At 37.5% G+C, this 20628-nt stretch overlaps 1 protein-coding gene across 1 annotated transcript in view; it reads right to left on the reverse strand.

Moving 5' to 3' along the window:
• Positions 1 to 2334: 2334 nt before the first annotated feature.
• foxn1.L (forkhead box N1 L homeolog) overlaps positions 2335 to 20628 on the reverse strand; it is a 55438-nt gene continuing 37144 nt past the window's right edge. Inside the window, exons 5-10 of the mRNA XM_018246133.2 lie at positions 18864 to 18977; positions 11569 to 11696; positions 10206 to 10302; positions 6300 to 6507; positions 5184 to 5696; positions 2335 to 3509 (exon numbers count right to left, since the gene is read on the reverse strand). Of these exons, the coding sequence (XP_018101622.2) occupies positions 3238 to 3509; positions 5184 to 5696; positions 6300 to 6507; positions 10206 to 10302; positions 11569 to 11696; positions 18864 to 18977 (1332 nt within the window). The 3' untranslated portion in view covers positions 2335 to 3237. The remainder of the gene's footprint in view (positions 3510 to 5183; positions 5697 to 6299; positions 6508 to 10205; positions 10303 to 11568; positions 11697 to 18863; positions 18978 to 20628) is intronic.

Raw genomic sequence — 20628 nt, forward strand, 5'->3', positions numbered from 1 at the left:
TAGGGTTGCCATCTTTTCTGGAAAAAAAATACTGGCCTTCTTATCTTTTTTCCCTATTAATAACATTAGGATCAACCATCATGTTTACCGGCCAGGCCTTATGTGGCAACCCTAATCACAAAGCAATTATACAGATATTGCCTGGGAGAAAAACACACCTGCTTTATGATATGCATGCAGAGTCATATATAAAAACAACCACTCCTTGGAAGATTTTTGCCAGTAAATGAAATGTTGATCTGCTTTCTCTGAGTGTGTGTTTGTGATCCATATGGAGTACAGGTATGGGGTTTGTTATCCACAAAGCTCCGAATTACGGGAAGGCCATCTCCAATAGAATGAATTTTAATTAAATCACATTTTAAAAAAATGATTTCCTTTTTCTCTGTAATAATAAAACAGTAGCTTGTACTTGATCCAAACTAAGATATAAATAATCCTTATTGGAAGCAAAATCCTGTTGGGTTTAATTAATGTTTAAATTAATTTTTAGTAGGCAATGTATGGAGATCCAAATTACAGGACGACCTCTTATCCGAAAAACCCCAACCATTCTGGATAACAGGTCCCATACCTGTACCTATGCATCCCAATAATATCAATCCATGGCACATATGGGGTTAAAATTAATTTGCACATTTACACAGTTTCATATTTTGGGCCATCTTGTTCCATAGTTAAAAAAATATTTTTAACATTATGTTTGTTTTTATATACAAAAAAAGTAACAGGCTGTAAAATATACCGTTATGCACTTTGTGATGTCATCCAGATTCATTCTGAATTCACTAGGGATGCACTGAATCCAGGATTCAGATTCGGCCTTTTTGAGCAGGATTCGGATTTGGCCGAATCCTTCTGCCTGGCCGAACCGAATCCGAATCCTTATTTGCATATGCAAATTAGGGTTGGGGAGGGAAATCACATGACTTTTTGTCACAAAACAAGGAATTAAAAAATGTTTTCCCTTCCCATCCCTAATTTGCACATGAAAATTAGGATTAGGTTCAGTATTCTGCAGAATCTTTCATGAAGGATTCGAGGGTTCGGCCGAATTTGGTGCATCCCTAGAATTCACTTGTGTCACATGAGTTACTGATACTTGAGAATTAGAAGAAATAATGTACGCCCTACTTAGAAAATATAAGGATCAGCAATCACAGCAGCGTAGTGCCTTTATGTGTCATGAGATTGTTTTGGGTGATGTATTATAGAGGTACATTATTCTTATATAAGTTACAGGTCATTTAAATACTGCAGTCAAATACTGTAATGTGTGCAAGAAATAAAGCTAGTATAGCGAGGTTTCTTTCTACCTGAAATTAAGGCTTTAAAGGGATATTGTCATCGGAAAACATGTTTTTTTCAAAATGCATCAGTTAATAGTGCTGCTCTAGCAGAATTCTGCACTGAAATCCATTTCTCAAAACAACAAGCAGATTTTTTTATATTCAATTTTGAAATCTGACATGGGGCTAGACATTTTGTCAATTTCCCAGCTGCCCCCAGTCATGTGACTTGTGCCTGCACTTTAGGAGAGAAATGCTTTCTGGCAGGCTGCTGTTTTTCTTTCTCAATGTAACTGAATGTGTCTCAGTGGGACATGGGTTTTTACTATTGAGTGTTCTTAGATCTACCAGGCAGCTGTTATCTTGTGTTAGGGAGCTGCTATCTTCTTACCTTCCCATTGTTCTTTTGTTTGGCTGCTGGGGGGAAAAAAGGGAGGGGGTGATATCACTCTAACTTGCAGTAGAAGTTTAGCAGAGCACAAGTCACATGACTTGGGGCAGCTGGGAAATTGACAAAATGTCTAGCCCCATGTCAGATTTCAAAATTGAATATAAAAAAATCTGTTTGCTCTTTTGATAAATGGATTTCAGTGCAGAATTCTGCTGGAGCAGCACTATTAACTGATTCATTTTGGAAAAAAAATGTTCCCCCATGACAGTATCCCTTTAAGAAGGCATGACAGTGAAAAACCTGACATTGATGCAACCAGCAATGTAACGTGATATTTATATCCAGAGGGGAGTCATGTAATTTAGATACCGTTCATTTATTCATTTAAATTTCACTTGTCAGGGGTTTGAGAGGTTTGCAGGTTTTCTCATACTTTAGCTGAAAATAATGGAAAGGAGGTTTCCCTGGGGGTATGAGAAGGACACTGCTGCTACACTTTTGACTGTTCAAATGTAGGGACTTGCGAGGGGACCATGTATAATGTCATCTGCAACACCACAAGGGGTGGAGCTGAGAAGTCATTTGGGTAAAAAAAGTCGTTTCAGATTGGTCCATTTTGTGCTTCTTTTAGAATACATTATTAGCAATTAAACTGCTACATTATTAGCAATAAAGCAATATCCATGATTACAAATACTAATTAGGCATATACTGAATCCAGGCTTCGGCCAAATGCTGGCACTTTTTTCCAGGATCTGGATTTGGCTGAATCCTAAGGGGCTGATTTATTAATTTTCATGTTTGTGTTCATGCCAAGATAAAAACATCATCCTTATTTTTAACAAAATGTGAAAAAATCGAAATCTCGCCACCTAAAACCTGCAGAAATGCTATAGAGAAAAAAATTGTGTCTCCTGCAAAGAAAACCTGCAATTGTGGCAAAAAAACACAATCTCAAACTGTGGCAAAACACAAACCCAGATGTCAATAAATCGACCCTTAATTGTTTACCTAAACTGAATTTGTACACTTAAATTCATGTGAAATCAAAGCTCTGGGCAATGTAAATTCATTAAAAACAGTTTTGCAAATTTGATTGTTTAAATAAGGGCCCTGTTTCTATTCGTTAATCCAAAAATCATTCATATGGTGCAATAAAAAATGCATAATAATAGGGTTCTAATAAAAATGCAATTTTTAACCATCATCAAATGGGATAAGCCTATAATAAAAAGCCGATGTTCAGTCTGTATAGGCAGCAATCAACGTTTTTATGTCTCATCTCTTTAAGCTGTTGAAGTGTCTTCATTTGTGGCAGTGTAAATGCTGGGCCTATTATTCTTTTGCCCTTGGTGCATTACTTTGGTAGTTCATCAGTTTTTTAGAAAATCACTGTTGAAGACAGAATTAAGAGTTGTTTTTCCAGGAACATCAATCAGATGTAACTCAACTAAAATGTCTTTTATTTAACAAAGGTATTTCCATCTGTAAAGTGAATGTAACTGGGGTTGCAGAAAGTTTCTTTATCAGATGATGGTATAGATGTTGTGTATATGGTCAAACTATTGCGACGTGCTTGCTCCCACATGTACTAAGATACGACGGCATTTGCTTGTCAAGTTCCACGAATGAGGAATACACAGTGGTGAGATGTATGTCTCCATAACTCATGCTTGAGTTATTGCTGGGGGAGCCAGTCCCATTGCTGAATCCTTTGCTGGCTGGGTTATGCAGGAAATATTGAGGAGGAGGTGGTGTTGGAGAGGGATAAACAAGATTTAGGGGATCCAAAACCAGGCTGTCATCTCTAAGCTCTTCCCAAAGGCTCCCTGTTGAGAAAATAAGTATTAATCACCTTTTTACAGCAAACCCCAGTAAAGAACAGCAAGAATAAACTATATATACATGTTTCTGTTATATAGAAACCTCTAGAAAGCTCCAAATTATGGGATCGCTGTCCCCATAGACTCCATTTTAATCAAATAATGATTTCCTTTTTTCTGCAATAATAAAAATGTGCATTGTACTTGATCTTAACCAAGATATAATTCATCCTTATTGGTAGCAAAACAGTCCCGTTGGATTTGTTTAATGTTTAAATGATTTTTTAATAGACAAAATATAGAGATCCAAATTACAGAAAGATATCTGGAAAACCTTAGGCCCTGAGCATTTTGGATAACAGGTCCCATACCGGCACTCTCAACAAAATCATTAATTGTGCCTGGGTGCAGAAACAGCAAAAATTCTCCATACATGTCCAAAAAGATCTGCACTCACAGGACTTATAAAAAATATCTTTTTATTTTCAGAACTTCAAACTAGTGTTTCGGCCCAAACCAAGGCATTTCTCAAAGTGAGAAAAAAAAGAAATATATAGTGAATAAAGTACCCCCTCTTGTAAAATATAAGGATATTATAAGTTACCAAGGAGTTTCATGACCATATAAAAACACGAGGCCGAAGGCCGAGTGTTTTTATACAGGTCATGGAACTATTTTTTTTTTTTTTTGAGAAAGGTCCCAGAGTGGACCGAAATGCCACCTTGGCTGTATTAGCTCACATCAATACAAGATTTCGGTCCCACACAGGAACCTTTATCAAGGAAACACAATGCAGTGTGTGAGTTCAGCATATATAGCCAAAGAGAGGCTAGGTGATGATAGAGCCCGCCCACCCTGATGACATCATAGTCATATAGAAGCACACCTGTGAAAATAAAATGACCCTCTGGTTGTAACAACGGGCTCCTGTATGTACTAACCCTTAATTAGGCCAGCTCCTATAGACCTACCCACACCCGTTGTGGGGACATGGGGTAGCATGTTAGTAGGGTAACAGGGTACCCAGTGCCAATATCTTGTACAGTAGAGGTGGACGAGTTACCGTTAGGAACACATCAGACTCAGGCAATATGCATAAGCTCCTCCCTCGTGCATTGGGAGGCATTGTAGACCAATTTCTGCCTAGTGAACAGTCAAGCCTGTATATACTAGTGTTGTGTACAGTAGAAAAATGCTGAAAAGCTGGTTCAAATTGAACCAGCCAGCACCCACCAAGTGAGCAGAGGCATAAGGTCATAAGGGAAAGTGCATTTGCCATTTGTCGCAGCCCACATATCTATAATATGAATCAAACAACATTCTCCCAGTTCTGCAGCTTGTATAAGGAGTGCCTAGACCGACCAACAACAGGAGTCACTTACATGTGTCCTAAACCAGTGCTGTAGTTATTTTGGTACATAGGGTGAAAAGACTGTACATTGTGTATTTATAAATCCACAGTAAAAAATGTCAGTAAGGCAATGATCTTGGACACAAGGCAAAGCAACATTGGAGTGGCCCAAGACCAAAAGGTGTCCTACAATTGCCAGACACAATTCTGATCTCAATCCAACTTAGAACAAAAAACTTGAGTAGCTCTAGCTTTGTCTAAACTAAACACACTGTTGCAAATCAGCTTGGAAAATGGGCAAAAATGATTCCCAATTGAAAACTACATACCTTGAAAATCAAAATCTGTAAGAGAAGGATTGAGATTGTCAATATCATTACTGAGCTCCACTTCGGTGAGGTTCTCCTGCACCATCCTTGCTGGCGAGTGTTCCGACAGCATCTTCATGGTCTGGAGTGGCGGGGTGTGGGCAGGGATTGGGGAGTCCTGTGGATTGATGGGTTGAGCTCTCAGGTCACTTTGATTTTCAGATGATGAAAAATGATTATGGGAAATGCCATGGGGCTGCTGGATCATAGCATGTGGGATCTGGGAAATGTCATGTGGTAATGGCGTATAACATGGTGGCTGTTGCCTCGCAAGATGTGTGTTGTCATGCAAAGATGCTGAAATGTCATGCACAGATTGTATTGGTACAGGTACTAGGGAAATAGTTGTCTCACACATTGGCGTCTGCATTGATAATTGCATAGTGGGGGAGTTCACAAGGCCAGCGGCACTATGTGCCAAGAGGGAAGACCTCAACTTTTCTGTTCTCTCTCCTATGAGCTTATCAAGGTCTTCTAAAGGAAACAAAAAAATGATATTCACCTTCACATTTAAACTTACTATCAAAATAAAAGGGTTCGTTAGTTCTATGTGCAAAGTAAAGGCTTCATCTAAATGCAGCATAACAGGTATTACAAGGGTAACCGTTTCAGGAGCAGGGCATCAGAAAGTCTTCACTATGCCTTCCAAGGACTTTACTATCTATAATGTTGCTCCAGCACAGTGCTAGAGAGACTTCCCCAGTAGTGAAGTAATGAAGGTCTTCCCTTGCTGCTGATTGAACCCCCCAGGGCTAGTCAGAGTCTTTGTTGTTGAGTCTTTTTTTATTATTATACTTAGTTAAGTAATTATTATAGATATCTACGTAAAACAGTTTGTAACTTTAGAGTTGTCCAACCCTACATGCAAAAACAACCATAGCCTGGGCATATAATAAAGTCCATGTGCCCCAGACCTAGGAATAAAGAGTGATGGAATATTCCTTGTTTATAACATACATGATAGGGGTGGCCACAGTCTTGGGCCCCCAATCATCTCTATTATAATCCCCAATTTTATCAAAAGTTATAGATGCCCCATTCTCCCACAGTTGGGGACCTTGGTTTGGCTGTACTCACCTGGCTTTGCCATGCTTTTTCTCACGGATACTGGATCTTTTCTTTTCCACTTCTGTAATTCCTCCTGCATTTTATCAATCTTGGCAGGATTCAGGGCCCATAGGCACCCTTTACGGGAAGAACTTCCAGATTTGTTTTCTACTTTTTCAAAACATTTGTTCAGAGAGAGGTTGTGCCGCACGGAATTCTTCCAGCCATCTGGAGCTGTCTGTAGGGAAAATAACAACATTCTGTATCTGTTTTATTGTCGCAAAAAGTACTGGAATATTCTGGTGCATGCTGGTGCCCTTCAAGATTTCAACAAAATTTAAGTTTAAAAGATGTTAGGAAATTCTGTTATGAGCTAAAGCTCAAGCCTACACTCCTTGTAGTGGTGCCAAATTCCAGGAGAGCTCTGTGAGTACATCTATGATAGGCCCAAGGATTGGTAGAACCACTACTATAGAACTTGTGAAACCAAAAGGCATCACTGTTCTCTTTTCTCTCTTGTAATACAAGTTCTCCCTCTGCATCTTTCCGTCAACAAAATTTCTCACATTTGTCTTGTATGTCTTCAGAAATATTTTCTTATCATTTCCATATATATATATTTACATTGTTTGTTTTTGTATTGTATTTAGAATGCACTTGTATATGTAGTAAAGCAAGGTGGAATGGTGATAATAAATTGAAAATAGTCCCATATGTGATTAAAAAAACGTTATGTTTTATTTGAATTGATTTATAGGTTTCATGAGCTGTCTTGTAAATTATTGCTTTAAAAATTAGCAACAATTTTTAAAGGTGTGGTTTTTAGGCATGTCTTGCCTTCGGCATCAGTCTCCACTATCCTCTACCCTAGGGTGTGTAATTAAGAATACCTGTCACTCATACTGCAGGGACAATAAGTAAAAATGGCCAGGTGTCCAATAATGTGAAATTAATAATCACCCTTCTTACTAAACCCAAATTACTAGAATGTGTAGATGTTACAGTTAATGATTTTTTAGGAGCTTTGGGGTAAGAAAGGCTCTAGGAAACTTATGTTTTTATTTGCTCATTTGACATGCAAGTAAAGTACAGTTGAAACACACAGTTTAAATTCTGCACTTGTGACTCAGTGGTTTTTAGGCATGTCTTGCCTTCGGCATCAGACTCCACTATCCTCTAGTCTCGGCTGTGTTATTAAGAATACCTGTCACTCATAGTGCAAGGACAATAAGTAAAAATGGCCTGGTGTCCAAAAATGTGAAATTAATAATCACGCCTCTTACTAAACCCAAATTACTAGATGAAGTGTAGATGTTACAGTTAATGATTTTTTAGGAGCTTTAGGGTACGAAAGGCTCTAGGAAACATATGTTTTTATTTGCTCATTTGATATGCAAGTACAGTTGTACAGATGTACAGTTGAAACACACAGTTTAAATTCTGCACATGTGACTCTCAGCTGGGCCCTCCAAAAACTGAACCGCAACTAACAATTTACAGAAATCATAGACAAAGAAGTTACTTCACTTTGTATCCTGTTTAACTTCTATATATCTCTCAAATATATCATGCAGATAGCTTATTCATTTTCATCAGTTTTAGTATAGGTGTCATGACCGTTCCTTCAACAGGTTAATCTCACCATAGGTGTCAGCCCAGCCAGTTTTGGCCTGGGGACCCTTTGGCTCCCAATGCCACTGACTGCCCAGTCCGCTGCCACTGACAGCATCCGACACACAACCTGTCCTTCCCTGGCTCCAGTGTACTTCATATTCAATGGTGTCTACTAAGGCCGCTCTACATACTCAAGTCCCTACTCTGACAGGTGTTGCCTGGGGAACTAACCCCACACTGTCCCTCCTCGGTGGAGCACAAGACTGCTAATTCTACCCCACCCTGTCTATCTCACACTCTGGCCCACTTACTATTTCATGCTTCCCCTTGCACTCTTGTTACCTGCTGAGCACATGCCCTTCTCATTTCCAGATTTGTTTTCTACTTTTTTGTTCAGAAATGGATTGTGCCGCACTGTATTCTTTCAGACACAAAAACTAGAAATTGACAGCACTTCTGGACTTGTTTTACTGTAGCAGGTAGCTGTACAAAACCTAACGCATTTCGGGATGAGATTGCTTAATCATAGGCCTATGATTAAGGGATCTCATCCCGAAACATGTTAGGTTTTGTACAAATACCTGCTACAATAAAACAAGTCCAGAAATGCTGTAAATCTCTAGTTTTTGTACACAATACAGTGGGGACACTGGAGACTGAGCCCCTGGCAGGGGGAGAAGTTAGCGGTGAGCTTGAGCGGTCTCCATTTTTGTGTATTTATTTCTTTCTGACACCTTTTCACATTCCCTGCAACTAAATAGATTAATATTAGACTATGTGATACATAGTCATTTCATTAAATAGCTGCCTGTGTCAGATACATGTATGTTACTATTAAGAGAAATTACAGGCAGGACATTTACTGCATTAATCCAACATTTTTAAAAATGTTTAATTATGATTTTAATGACAGTTAATTATAAGCAATTTAATTTTAATTAAACATTTCATTGCTATTTTATGGCAACTGTTAAAACGACCAAGACTTATTTCTCCTTAACCAGAGATTTGGTTCAATTCAATTATTCTACTCCTTCACCTAAGGCCAATTTCATGTACTGGCAATATTATCCTATTATTTAATGAGTGTATTGCTAATGGCTATTCATGTATCCTTTGCTTAGAGTCTTGTTTATTCAGTGCTCTTTTTTTTGCTTTCTTCAAATAATTTTCTATAATAGCTATTACAACTAATCTAGAGAGCAAACAAACAAGCCTGCTCTGACTTTCCACATGCTCTTTTTGGTTGCCTCCATGTCATCTGATATAATAGCACACACATTACCCAGGAAAGGATTGTTAGTATAGTAATATTAGTTCAACAGAATATTCTGACAATAACTTGTCATAATTTGTACTGTATTGATATCACAGACTTTCAATAGTTCAAGTGTGAATTAGATTAGTATTATACAATATATTCTTATGAGAGGTTCTCTGGTTATGTATTACCAATTCAATTAATTATAATAGGCATTTTCTAAGTTATATGCAAGTGATTACAAATTATCTAATGTCGAAAATGAGAGCTAAAATCTGATTGGTTGTTTTGGGCAACTGCATGTGTTGACTTTAGCACTTTTGTTACAGAATGGAACAGAATGTTGTACCAGAAATGGAGTTTCCAGCACTTTATGTATACAAGGCTCAAACAGTTCCACATTGGCTGCCCAATATAAGGCCAGACTCCCAGCAATGATTTAAGCTACAGTATCAAGAACCATAGCTCATTTATTCATCTCAATTTGGTCCTTCTCAGGCTCTCAGCTATTAAACTGCCCATATATGTTCAGATGTCATGGCTATTTACCAACTGGGCATGTAGATCATTGCGGATAAGATCATGGGGGATAATACATTGATAGGTAATTCATATCTGCCCATTCAGGTCATTAGTCCCCTTGTCTATCTACCAATACTGGGTTTCAGTTAAATGCCCTATGGGATTCTTATATAATTTGATACCTGTCTTTTTTTTTTAACAGGGGTGCACCAAATTCATCATTTTTTTATTTTATCAAATAACGAATCCTTCACAAAAGATTTGGCAGAATACTGAACCAAATTTTAACTCTTATTTTAATATTCAGATTTGTCAACAATAAATAGTCACTTCCAGTTATTCAGAGGTATAAGGTGCTTAAAGGAAAATTATACTTTTTGAACTTTTTAAATAAATATTATTTCCCTTTTATATATTTAATCTTGAGCTAGATTTTCTGTGTGCTCCTTCACAGTAAAATGTAGGTTTAAAAGAAACTCTGGGAGTTTTTTCCCAGAGGATACAGAGAAAGCAGAATATACAGAATATGAATGTCTTACCTTAAAGTAAGGGAAGTGCTCTGTCATAAAATTATAAATCTCACTCACAGGCAGACTTCCCGTCTTGCTGTTCTTCAGGGCCATAAATATTAGTATGCTATGAGAAAAACAATTATGTTATTATATTTACAGTTCCAGTCACTTTAAACAAATAGTATGGAATTTTGAATTCTCGGTACCTAAAGTGTTCTGAATAATGGAGCTTTCTGTAATTTTGTAACTTTTCAGTTGGTCCTTTCCTCTTCTAAAGCTTGCACATTTAAATACAGTCTGGTTGTTGAGGGTCAGTGACCCTCAGTTATTGTTATGTGAGGTTTCCATTTTATTGTTATTGTTACAGATTGTTACAGGCTGCAGAAATAAATGACCATTTATGTTCTCATCAGTTATACAAACAGAATGTCAGTTTGCTATGAGACATGGGGAGGCACATTTATCACATTTATTAAAAACTCCCATGAACCAATCAAAATTTATTAAAAAAATTGAATTTTCAAGACTCGGGTGAATAGGATCAACCCGAAAAATCCAATTCGAGTTTTTTCTCTGAAAAAAACCAGAATGTCAGAAATGCTTCAAACAACTCCAATTGATCGCAGGATGTTTTCCATTGACTAAAACAGCAATTCAGCAGGTTTTAGGTGGCGAATAGTCAAATTTGAGTTCTTAAAGGGCCAGTGTATGATAAAGCTCGAAAATCGAATTCGAATTTTCTAAAAAAACTCAAACTGAATTTTAACAATTCCCTAGTCGAATTTGACAGTTTTGGCCATAAAAAAAGTGAAAATTCGAATTCGAAATTATATTTTTCACTTCGTCCCTTGATAAATCTGGCCCCTAACTGGAATTTTTTTTTATTGTTATAAATTGTTGTTACTGTATATTACATTTAAAAGTCACCTAAGTATTTCTTGAAGATTATCACTCATGATGTGCCAACTGCCATCTGCAAGACTAGGTATGTATGTTTTCAGGACGCGCCAGATCCTTATTTTTGGGATTTGGCTGAACCACAAATAATCCCGAAAGGATTTGTCTGAATGAAAAACCATATCCAGGATTGAGTATATCTATTTTTTTCTTTACTCACAACGCAACATTCTTTTTGAGAACTGCAGTGTATTTGTGTCAGTTCTGGAAGAGCCAAAGTAACTGACAAATGGACAAATGGCACTCGCTAAAGATCTGTTTAGAGAAACATATTCAATCAGTTTATTATAAATCACCAATTGTCCCCCAATCTTTTTTATGTTTCAAATGTGCACTTTTAAATTGTGGAGCACTGGGCAGTTTGTGAATATGTATTTTTAAATACTTGGCATTTAACAAGTCAGTTGTTTGCTGGGACACAGGAAATGATTACCTGTATGAATAAATTGGCTTTGGATAGAGGGGCTGCTGGGCCTCCATACTTGCTTGAGGTGCGATCCTTTGGTAAGGGTAATGAGATGTCGAAATGTAGGTCATGGGGTAACTTCCCCCAGTGGAATACTAAAATATAGAAAGGAAAATTAATAATGGGGATAAAATAACCTGCACAAGCTCATTTAGCAATCATCGTTGCATCCTAAAAATAACTCATACATAAAACTATATGTAATAGTATAGTACTTTATATCTGTCACCTTATGTGGAAATGCATTTTTAACAGCCACTCCTAGATAGTTACAGCTGCTTAGTGCAATTACAATTTTATTTCTTGCACCTAACCTGGCAACAGTGTAAAGAGCCACAATTTCCAACCCTTGCTTAGATTGGTGCAGTGAACATTCATACCATGTCTTCCAGTAGAGTGTGTTCCCAAAAACAACACTTTCCTTATACCTGTACTAAAGTTTTATCCTCAAGTGGTATTTTTGAGGACACTTTCTAGTATTGTCCAATTAAGTGAGGCAACAGAGGGCGATATTTGGTACATTTTAGGCAGCTTAAAAGCTCCCCATTGTCTATCAACCTAAGGACAGTGGCACATGGGGAGGATCCAAGCACTTAAAGGGCATGTAAAGTCTAAAATAGAATAAGGCTAGAAATGCTGTATTTTGTATACTAAATATAAACAAAGTTGGCCTCAGAGGGGTCACCATCTTGTAACTTTGTTACACATCTTTGCAAGACTAAGACTGTACACATGCTCAGTGTGGTCTGGGCTGCTTAGGGATCCTCATAAACAAAGCTGCTTGAGTTCTGCATGGCTGGGAAGTAAGGCGGGGGCTCCCCCTGCTGTTCATAAGTATGATTGTTTCCCTGCTCAGCAGTTAGGGACCATCTGATAATTCCTATCCACAGCAGTAAATGAAGGGAGAATTTCACTGCATACAGTCAGGTTTCTTATAAAAACGGTACACATTTTTTAATTGAAGTATATTGAAGATAGGTTTCTTTTTCATTAAAGTAAAAATGGGATTTTATTTTTTTGCCTTTACATGCCCTTTAAAAGAAAGCATTGGTTTCTTTTATTAGTTTTCTACGATTTTACTCTTCATAGATCTTGATTTTTTAGAGCAATCAAGCTACACAAATGTTTAGAGAAAAAACAAGTACTGATAAGCACTGCTATTTCATAAAATGTGCCCCATTAGATATGTTGTATTAATTTGGAAATCATTTTGTAAACCACCATAAGAAGGGATGATCTGTGGCTGTTTGACCATCAACCATCTCCACCTGCGGTTGATAAAGTTTGCTGATAGTGCTAGAAATACGTATAATATCGCTTAATACAATGATATTCTGAGACAATTTGCACTTGCACTTTTTTGTGGTATTTGAATTATGTAGCTTTATGTTCAGCAGAATTCCAGTTTTGAATTTTATCAGAGGCTTGAATGAGAGACTTGGATATGAATAGGACAGGGGCTGAATAAAAAGGTAAATAATAAATACATGCAAATAACAATACAATTGTAGCCTTAGAGAAAAATAGGTTTTTAGCTGCCGGGGTCAATGACCCCCATTTGAAATGTTAAAAGAAGAGAGTGCATTATTCAAAATCTATCCAAAAAACCCGAAGAGTTTTAAGAAATGGGACATTATATAACATGCTAGAGCTTTGCCTCTTCAAACAAACTATGAATGTATATAGAAGTGTAGCCAATTCCATTTACCATTTAGAGTAGTGTAGTTGGCAGATGAGAGCAAATTGGTGATTGGTTGTTAAAGGTTACTAGACTAAAATTACCCTAGATACGTGAATTCATTAAAATGCATGCATTAAAATCTGCCCTATGACAAGCACGAGTAACAATGGCCATGTGTTTGAAGCCTCATCTTTTGCTGTAAGCGATAACTCTAATAAATTCCAGCATGCATATTTGAAACATGTATTAATGAGTCATTTAGCTTATTTGTCAAGAGACTTTTCACAGGCTCGTAAATGTTATCATTTGTTCTGTTATTCCACGAAATGGGTCTCTAATGTATAGACTTGAGAGCACATGTAAAGACTTCTGTTAAATTAGAACTTGTTTTACGATCTTGTTTGAAACAGTGCCAAACACATGTAATAAGTCATTTTCTGAGGCTTAAGCAGATTCTATTTTCTATATGTTTATTGGAATAAATCCATTGTACAATCAGTGTGATAAAATGATATCACATTATGGTCTTGAGAATGATATTGTTGGGGATATTGTTGTCAGTCAGTTCAGTCAGATATTTCATGGCTGGGTAACATGGTCATCCCATGCGTTGCCTAGCGCAGGATAATGATGGGCAAATAAATTCGCCTGTCACAAATTCACTGCAAATTTCTGCATTTCGCGGAATATCGCGAGAAAATTCGGAGGCAAAAATTTTTTTGGATGTGTGTCTGAAAAGTCGATTGCATCAAAATCACTGTGCACACACTATTCGGCCGCACAGTGACTTTAATGCCCACATCAAAATTGATGCAAATGACTTTTCGGATGCGCTTCCAAAACTGGACACGGGCGTCAGTTTTGTTTTCAAATTTTTTGCGAATTTTTCGTTGTTTCGCAAATTTGGCAGGAAATTCATGAATTTTTAAGTGAAGCAAAAGGATACCAGACTGCATAAAAAATTAGGGACAGGTCTAAAATTGCAATTAGCAGGTCAACATTGATTGTCTGTAATTCATAGATACAATTAACAATAAGTGCATTTTTAGAACTATACAAAGCTTCCATATAATCTGTAAACTATAGATCTTTTGGGGTATGAGTGCAGCAGGCCTAGGTTGTCAGCATAGCCATGTTTAAAGCAGTCTTAATTCACCATGTATGGTGCCTATAGTAACAGTGGGATAATAGTCTCAGGGAAGAGACTGTGACTGTGGGATAGCAGGTATAGTAGGGAGAGATGGTGCCTATAGTAACAGTGGGATAATAGTCTCTGGGAAGGGAGTGTGACTGGGGGATAGCAGATATAGTAGGGAGAGATGGTGCCTATAGTAACAGTGGGATAATAGTCTCTGGGAAGAGACTGTGACTGTGGGATAGCAGGTATAGTAGGGAGAGATGGTGCCTATAGTAACAGTGGGATAATAGTCTCTGGGAAGGGAGTGTGACTGGGGGATAGCAGATATAGTAGGGAGAGATGGTGTCTATAGTAACAGTGGGATAATAGTCTCTGGGAAGGGACTGTGACTGTGAGATAGCAGGTATAGTAGGGAGAGATGGTGCCTATAGTAACAGTGGGATAATAGTCTCTGGGAATGGAGTGTGACTGTGGGATAGCAGGTATAGTAGGGAGAGATGGTGCCTATAGTAACAGTGGGATAATAGTCTCTGGGAAGGGAGTGTGACTGTGGGATAGCAGGTATAGTAGGGAGAGATGGTGCCTATAGTAACAGTGGGATAATAGTCTCTGGGAAGGGAGTGTGGCTGTGGGATAACAGGTATAGTAGGGAAAGATGGTGCCTATAGTAGTAGTAGGGATAATAGTCTCTGAGAAGGGACAATGTTGACAAATATGTCCTAAAAAATCCATACAAGTGAACTGAGAGCAGAAATATATTGAGTTACTGTGGTGGACTCTACTATCACTATTTGATAAATATATCTCAATATATCAACCTGCTGCCCCTTGATTTGGAAAGCAGATGCACAACATATGTAGGTTGGGTGTCACTAATCCATGTAAACAATGGGCTGCACAAAGTCTGGTTTCTCTAGGCCACATCCACATTAAACAAGACCCTGCCAGCAATGTTATATAAAGGGCAATTTTACTTTTCTGGACTATTTTCTGGACTATTTTAACTTGGAAAACTATATATATTATCTTGATTTTTATATCAGTAATACACCATAAAACACATCTGCTCACAGGGTGGACTGCACCGGTCCAGAGCCGCTCCCTGGATAATTTCCTGCCGTCCTGACTCCTGCTGCGACCTCCCTTCTGGGCCTCGGCAAAAAAAGTGCATGCGTGTCAATAACTGCACACGTGCAGCAGGGGTCCTATGGGGGGCCCTGGGACAGCAGCACCAGTGGGCCCTGGGCCCCCCAGTCCAACCCTGTCTGCACAGGTTCAGTACATGTTTATCACAGACAGCATGTAAGAGCATCTAGCAGGGGGTTAAACTTGAAATAACACACTGAACTAAGTTTGTAATTCCATTCATGTCAGTGCTTTACCAAAAAACAGAACTCTCAAAATGTTGTGCCTGAATCCGATCCCACCTATATGTTTGCAAGGGCAAAGCTGCAAAAGGTTGTTAAAGGAAACCGATGCCCTCCAAACCATGTACAGTAGGTCTCTATAGAAATATATTGATTAAAACATCTCATATGTTAAATCCTGCTATTTTCATAATAATATACTTTTTTAGTTGTATGTACCATTGGGTAATCATAAATAGAAAATTGCAAATTTAAAAAATAAGATTGTACAATTCACGGTACACACAAACAAACCAAACAAACCATACATGTTAGGTCACATGAGCCAAATAACAGACAGAGTTCTATCTTTTGCTTCCACACTTCTTCCTATTCCTGCTTTAAGCTATGCCCCTTGTTGTTTCTCACAGTGATCAGTAGATGGCACTGTGCTAAAGTATAAAACCCTTTGTGGCCATCTGTTCAGGGTCCATTTCCTATTAGCCCTGGTCTGAACAGGCAGACAGGACCCTTGTGGAACCGAAACCTGAATAGTCAGTATCGGTTATCTACTGAATAGGTCACTCTAGGAGTGACAGATATTTAGTTTATTTAGTTGAGCATCTGTGTCTCCTCCGAGGATTGTGAGTGGGATTAAGATCCTGGGTACTAATTGCCCAGAAGTAGGGATTAAGTGTCCAGACCTAACGTAAAGTTTTCCCTCAGGTTCCACTTATGGAAAAGGCTGAAAGCTGGGTGTACCCCCTCAAGGCTGCATACATTGTCCTCATTCACAAGGGGACAGATATTCACCAAAGGTGCTGGGAGTATTGCCTATCCACTGTTGATCCTGTATTGCTTATTGTACGCTCCATTGAGAATTGTATGTTCAATAAATATGTTCAATGGTTAAGTAATAAGAACCACTGGCGCCTAATTATTGCACCCTGAATACAGTTACAGTTGCACTACATCCTGCCTCCAAACCGTTGCGAGGACTTACTCCCTAAGATTTTAAGGTCTCATGCAGAGCACAATATTGGGAGTGGAGCTCATAGTCAGAGAAAGGTGCACTCATTTTACTATGCTACATGCAACAGTTTTCTCTCACTCCAAATGCATTAAAGTCAATGGGCGTTTTTTCTTACGGTGACTTTTTTGTCTCGGCCAAAATTTTGTCTTGGCGACTTTTCTGACGCAACACAATTTTTGCTGATAAATTCACAGATGGGGAATTACATAATTTTGCTGTGAATCCATGCCTGGCAAAAAAGTTCACTCATCAATACTCTGGATGCAATTTTAACCTTGCTCAGTGCACACAGTAATTAAGGTTGTTGGGGTTACCTAACAAACTGGTACACCTGGTGATTTTTCAACTTTTTCCATTTTTTGCATTATTTTGCACTCATTTCTATTTACCCTAAGGCTGGGTCTACCTGATTAGTTAGTGGACTCATGGACTAAGCAAGAACTGCTGATATTTCTCATTCCAGCACTAACATATGAATCATCTCAGCAATCTCTATTACACAGGGTCACGATATATAGACCTGGAACACAAAGATTTTGTGCAAAGGCTCTTAAACCCCAACATTTGCAGCAGTCAGGGAGAAAGCTCTGCAAAGGGTGGGAAGAGTGGCAGTTGTCAGCTGTCCAGACTGCAGGTGGATAGATAATGAATACATTGAGATATGAGCATGTTGCTGCTTGTCTGTGTTATTCCTACATGCTACAGTCTCAGAGAAATAACAAAAGCACTCTGTAATATAGCTGGCATTTGCTACAGCAGGGGAGGCATCTTGTTTTACTTCCCAATTTTCATTATAGACCTACATTTAAGGCATTCACATAGCTGTAAAATAGTCAGCAACATGTTGTGGGCTACGTAAAGTTATACCTAGGATATACAATAGGTATGCTCCTTTTGCCTGGAGGCAAGGATTCCGTTTTTGAAATATACTTTTACTATTATATTAAGTATTAAAAGAATTCAACTGCCAGGCAGGAGAGGCAAAAAATGTATATATTAAATTAACAACTGTCTACTAGCATGCCATTGGTATTCACACACTGCATATTGTTATCCTGTATATTATATCTTTTTATAATAAAATGCATTTTTTAATCTAACGTTATTTTCCCTCTAATTACACCCATCTCTGATTTGTTGAATACACAGCTTCCTTTAATCTGGAGCAAATATAGCACTGATAGCTTTGTCACTTGCAGTACCTGTTTTGCAGACGCAAAGCTTTCCTAGTGGCAGCAGAAGAACACACAGTATGATTATTTTATCAGTCAAAACAACTGGCTTTGACTCTATCTCCATTTTAATCATCATGCTTACTACAAACCAAAAAATAAAAATATTTTTTGTGTGACCAAAGTTTCTGAAATATCCCCTTAATTTCCAACCCAACAGTCCTCGTTTCTCCTCGAGTGAAACAACAGCAATCCAAAATTCAAATAGGTCAGCGCTAATCAAAGATCCAAGAAACTGGGACGATAGAGAGAGAGATGTTTTGCCCGTTTTAATCCACTTAAATGTGACCAATTGGTTTTTATTTATTGAAAAATAAAGAAGTTTTTACACTTTTTATCTGTGCTTTTTTAAACTTCCCCTAGCAAGAAGGATCAACAAAAAGTTTCGCAATCTACAAGGTCTGATATGCACAAAATAATTTGAACGTTTGTAAATATCCACTTTAAACAAACGCACATGGTGGAGTGTAAAGAGTTAATTGCACTAAAGGTTAAGTGAAACCATATGGTGTTGTGAGACTATAACTCTCTAACTAAATACTACACTATATTATATTTTTTCTCTTTTTCTTCATATTTTCCCCTGAGCTTTGATTAGCGCTGACCTATTTGAATTTTGGATTGCTGTAATCATCATGCTTAGCCATACAATGTACATACCAGTGGGCATCCCCTGCAAAAACATTTTTTTGGTGTTGGTGAACCGAAATCACGTGCCACCCTTGATTTTACATGCTTCTCCTTGTGGGAATGTAGGGAAAACAGCAGGTTCTGCTCCCTCTATATTTATGGCATTTATGCATACAAATATATAAAATATAACAGTGCATACCTGTGGAAATGATTGTGGGGTACAATATATCTCCTGTGTCTGGGACCAGTACATTCTTTGCTCTTTTTCTTGCTGGCGCAAAGCTGAAGACTTTATTTTGACTACTGAGCCCAACTGTTTAAAGATAAAAATCCACAAACCCACATGAATCACAGAGGATAACCATATGTTATTTGTAGCTGGGCTAAGACATCATGACATTTTATTCACTCTACAGTGACCCAAGAACAGGCTGAAATATTCCAGTTGGTTGGCCTTGGATATTTAAGTGATTTTGGTGTTATGCAATGGCTTTATATGATAAAAAATTAATTTACATTCATATATTCAGTGTTATTTATCAATAGCACAATGCAATGTTTTTTCAAGAAAAATAGTTAATATATTGCTTCCCTCGATGCCTTAATGGTCCTTAATGTGAGATCATATTTGTGGCAGACTAATGTTTCATAACAAATAACTAAATATTGTATAACTTGTAAAAGATAAAATGTTCCTGACATTGCATAATCACCTCTAGTATCCGGGAACTTCCAGGCGATAATATGAAGTCAGTCTATAACCGACTGTTATGCTACAAAATCTGATTAAAAAATGGACCAGTTCACAGAATGTAGCTGATCCCTGACGGTAATACTGGCAGAATTCTACATCCTCTGTAATCAACAATAATGCAGCACTATAACTAATGTAGGTTAACATTTCATAAGTTCTTTATAATAATTGTGTTCTCCATTTCAAATATTCATTAATACTATTAAAATGGAGTAAAACCTCTTGATCCATTGTGTCAGAAAAGTTATAAGAAATGTCTTTGACCGTAAAATTATTTTTCTGTACAGAACAAAATGTTTTGCTGTGGATTTGTTATACAAAAGCCAAATTATATGTTTGAAGAGTGTAAGCAGAAAATAACAGAGCAGGGAGAGATTGCAGCAGGAATTAATTGCTGAAAGGTTTATCTTGACATTAACTTTTAATATTTTCAATAACTTTATCTTTCAGAGAGACATTTGGGAGTAATTTATGGAAGGTTGAATTTAGAAGTTACAGGTATGTGCATTTTTTTCACTGTAATAAATTTGAATGTACAGGTATGGGACCTTTTATCCAGAATGCTCGGGACCTGGGGTTTTCCGGATAACGGATCTTTCCGTAATTTGGGTCTTCATGCCTTATGTCTACTAGAAATTCAGCTAAACATTAAATAAACCCAATAGGCTGGTTTTGTTTCCAATAAGGATTAATTATATCTTAGTTGGGATCAAGTACAAGCTACTGTTTTATTATTACAGAGAAAAAGGAAATCATTTTTAAAAATTTGTATTATTTGGATAAAATGGAGTCTATGGAAGAGAGCCATTCCGTAATTCGGAGCTTTCTGGATACCGGGTTTCCGGATAAGGGGTCCTGTACCTGTACTGACAATTTGAATGGGAGAGGTTATTTATGAAAAAACTCGAACATCTAAAATTTGTTCGAATGGGAACGACCCGAAAATTTGTTTCATATTTGAATCTAATACAAATGCAATTGTAACTCCAAAAAAACCTAGAATGTAAGGAAGGCGATTAACATCTTCAAATGGGTCAACAGACCTCTGCCATTGACTTCTCAATGAATTCGGAAGGTTTTAGGTGGCAAATATTAGAATGAGAACTCTTTCCGTGGTTGAGGTGTGATAAATCTCACATTCTAATTTACATTCGAGTTGGTGCTTTTAAAATTAAATTTGAATTTGTGAGTTTTGACACAAAATTGTTTT

Source organism: Xenopus laevis, chromosome 2L (assembly GCF_017654675.1).
Source record: "Xenopus laevis strain J_2021 chromosome 2L, Xenopus_laevis_v10.1, whole genome shotgun sequence".
Classification (NCBI taxonomy): Eukaryota; Metazoa; Chordata; class Amphibia; order Anura; family Pipidae; genus Xenopus; species Xenopus laevis.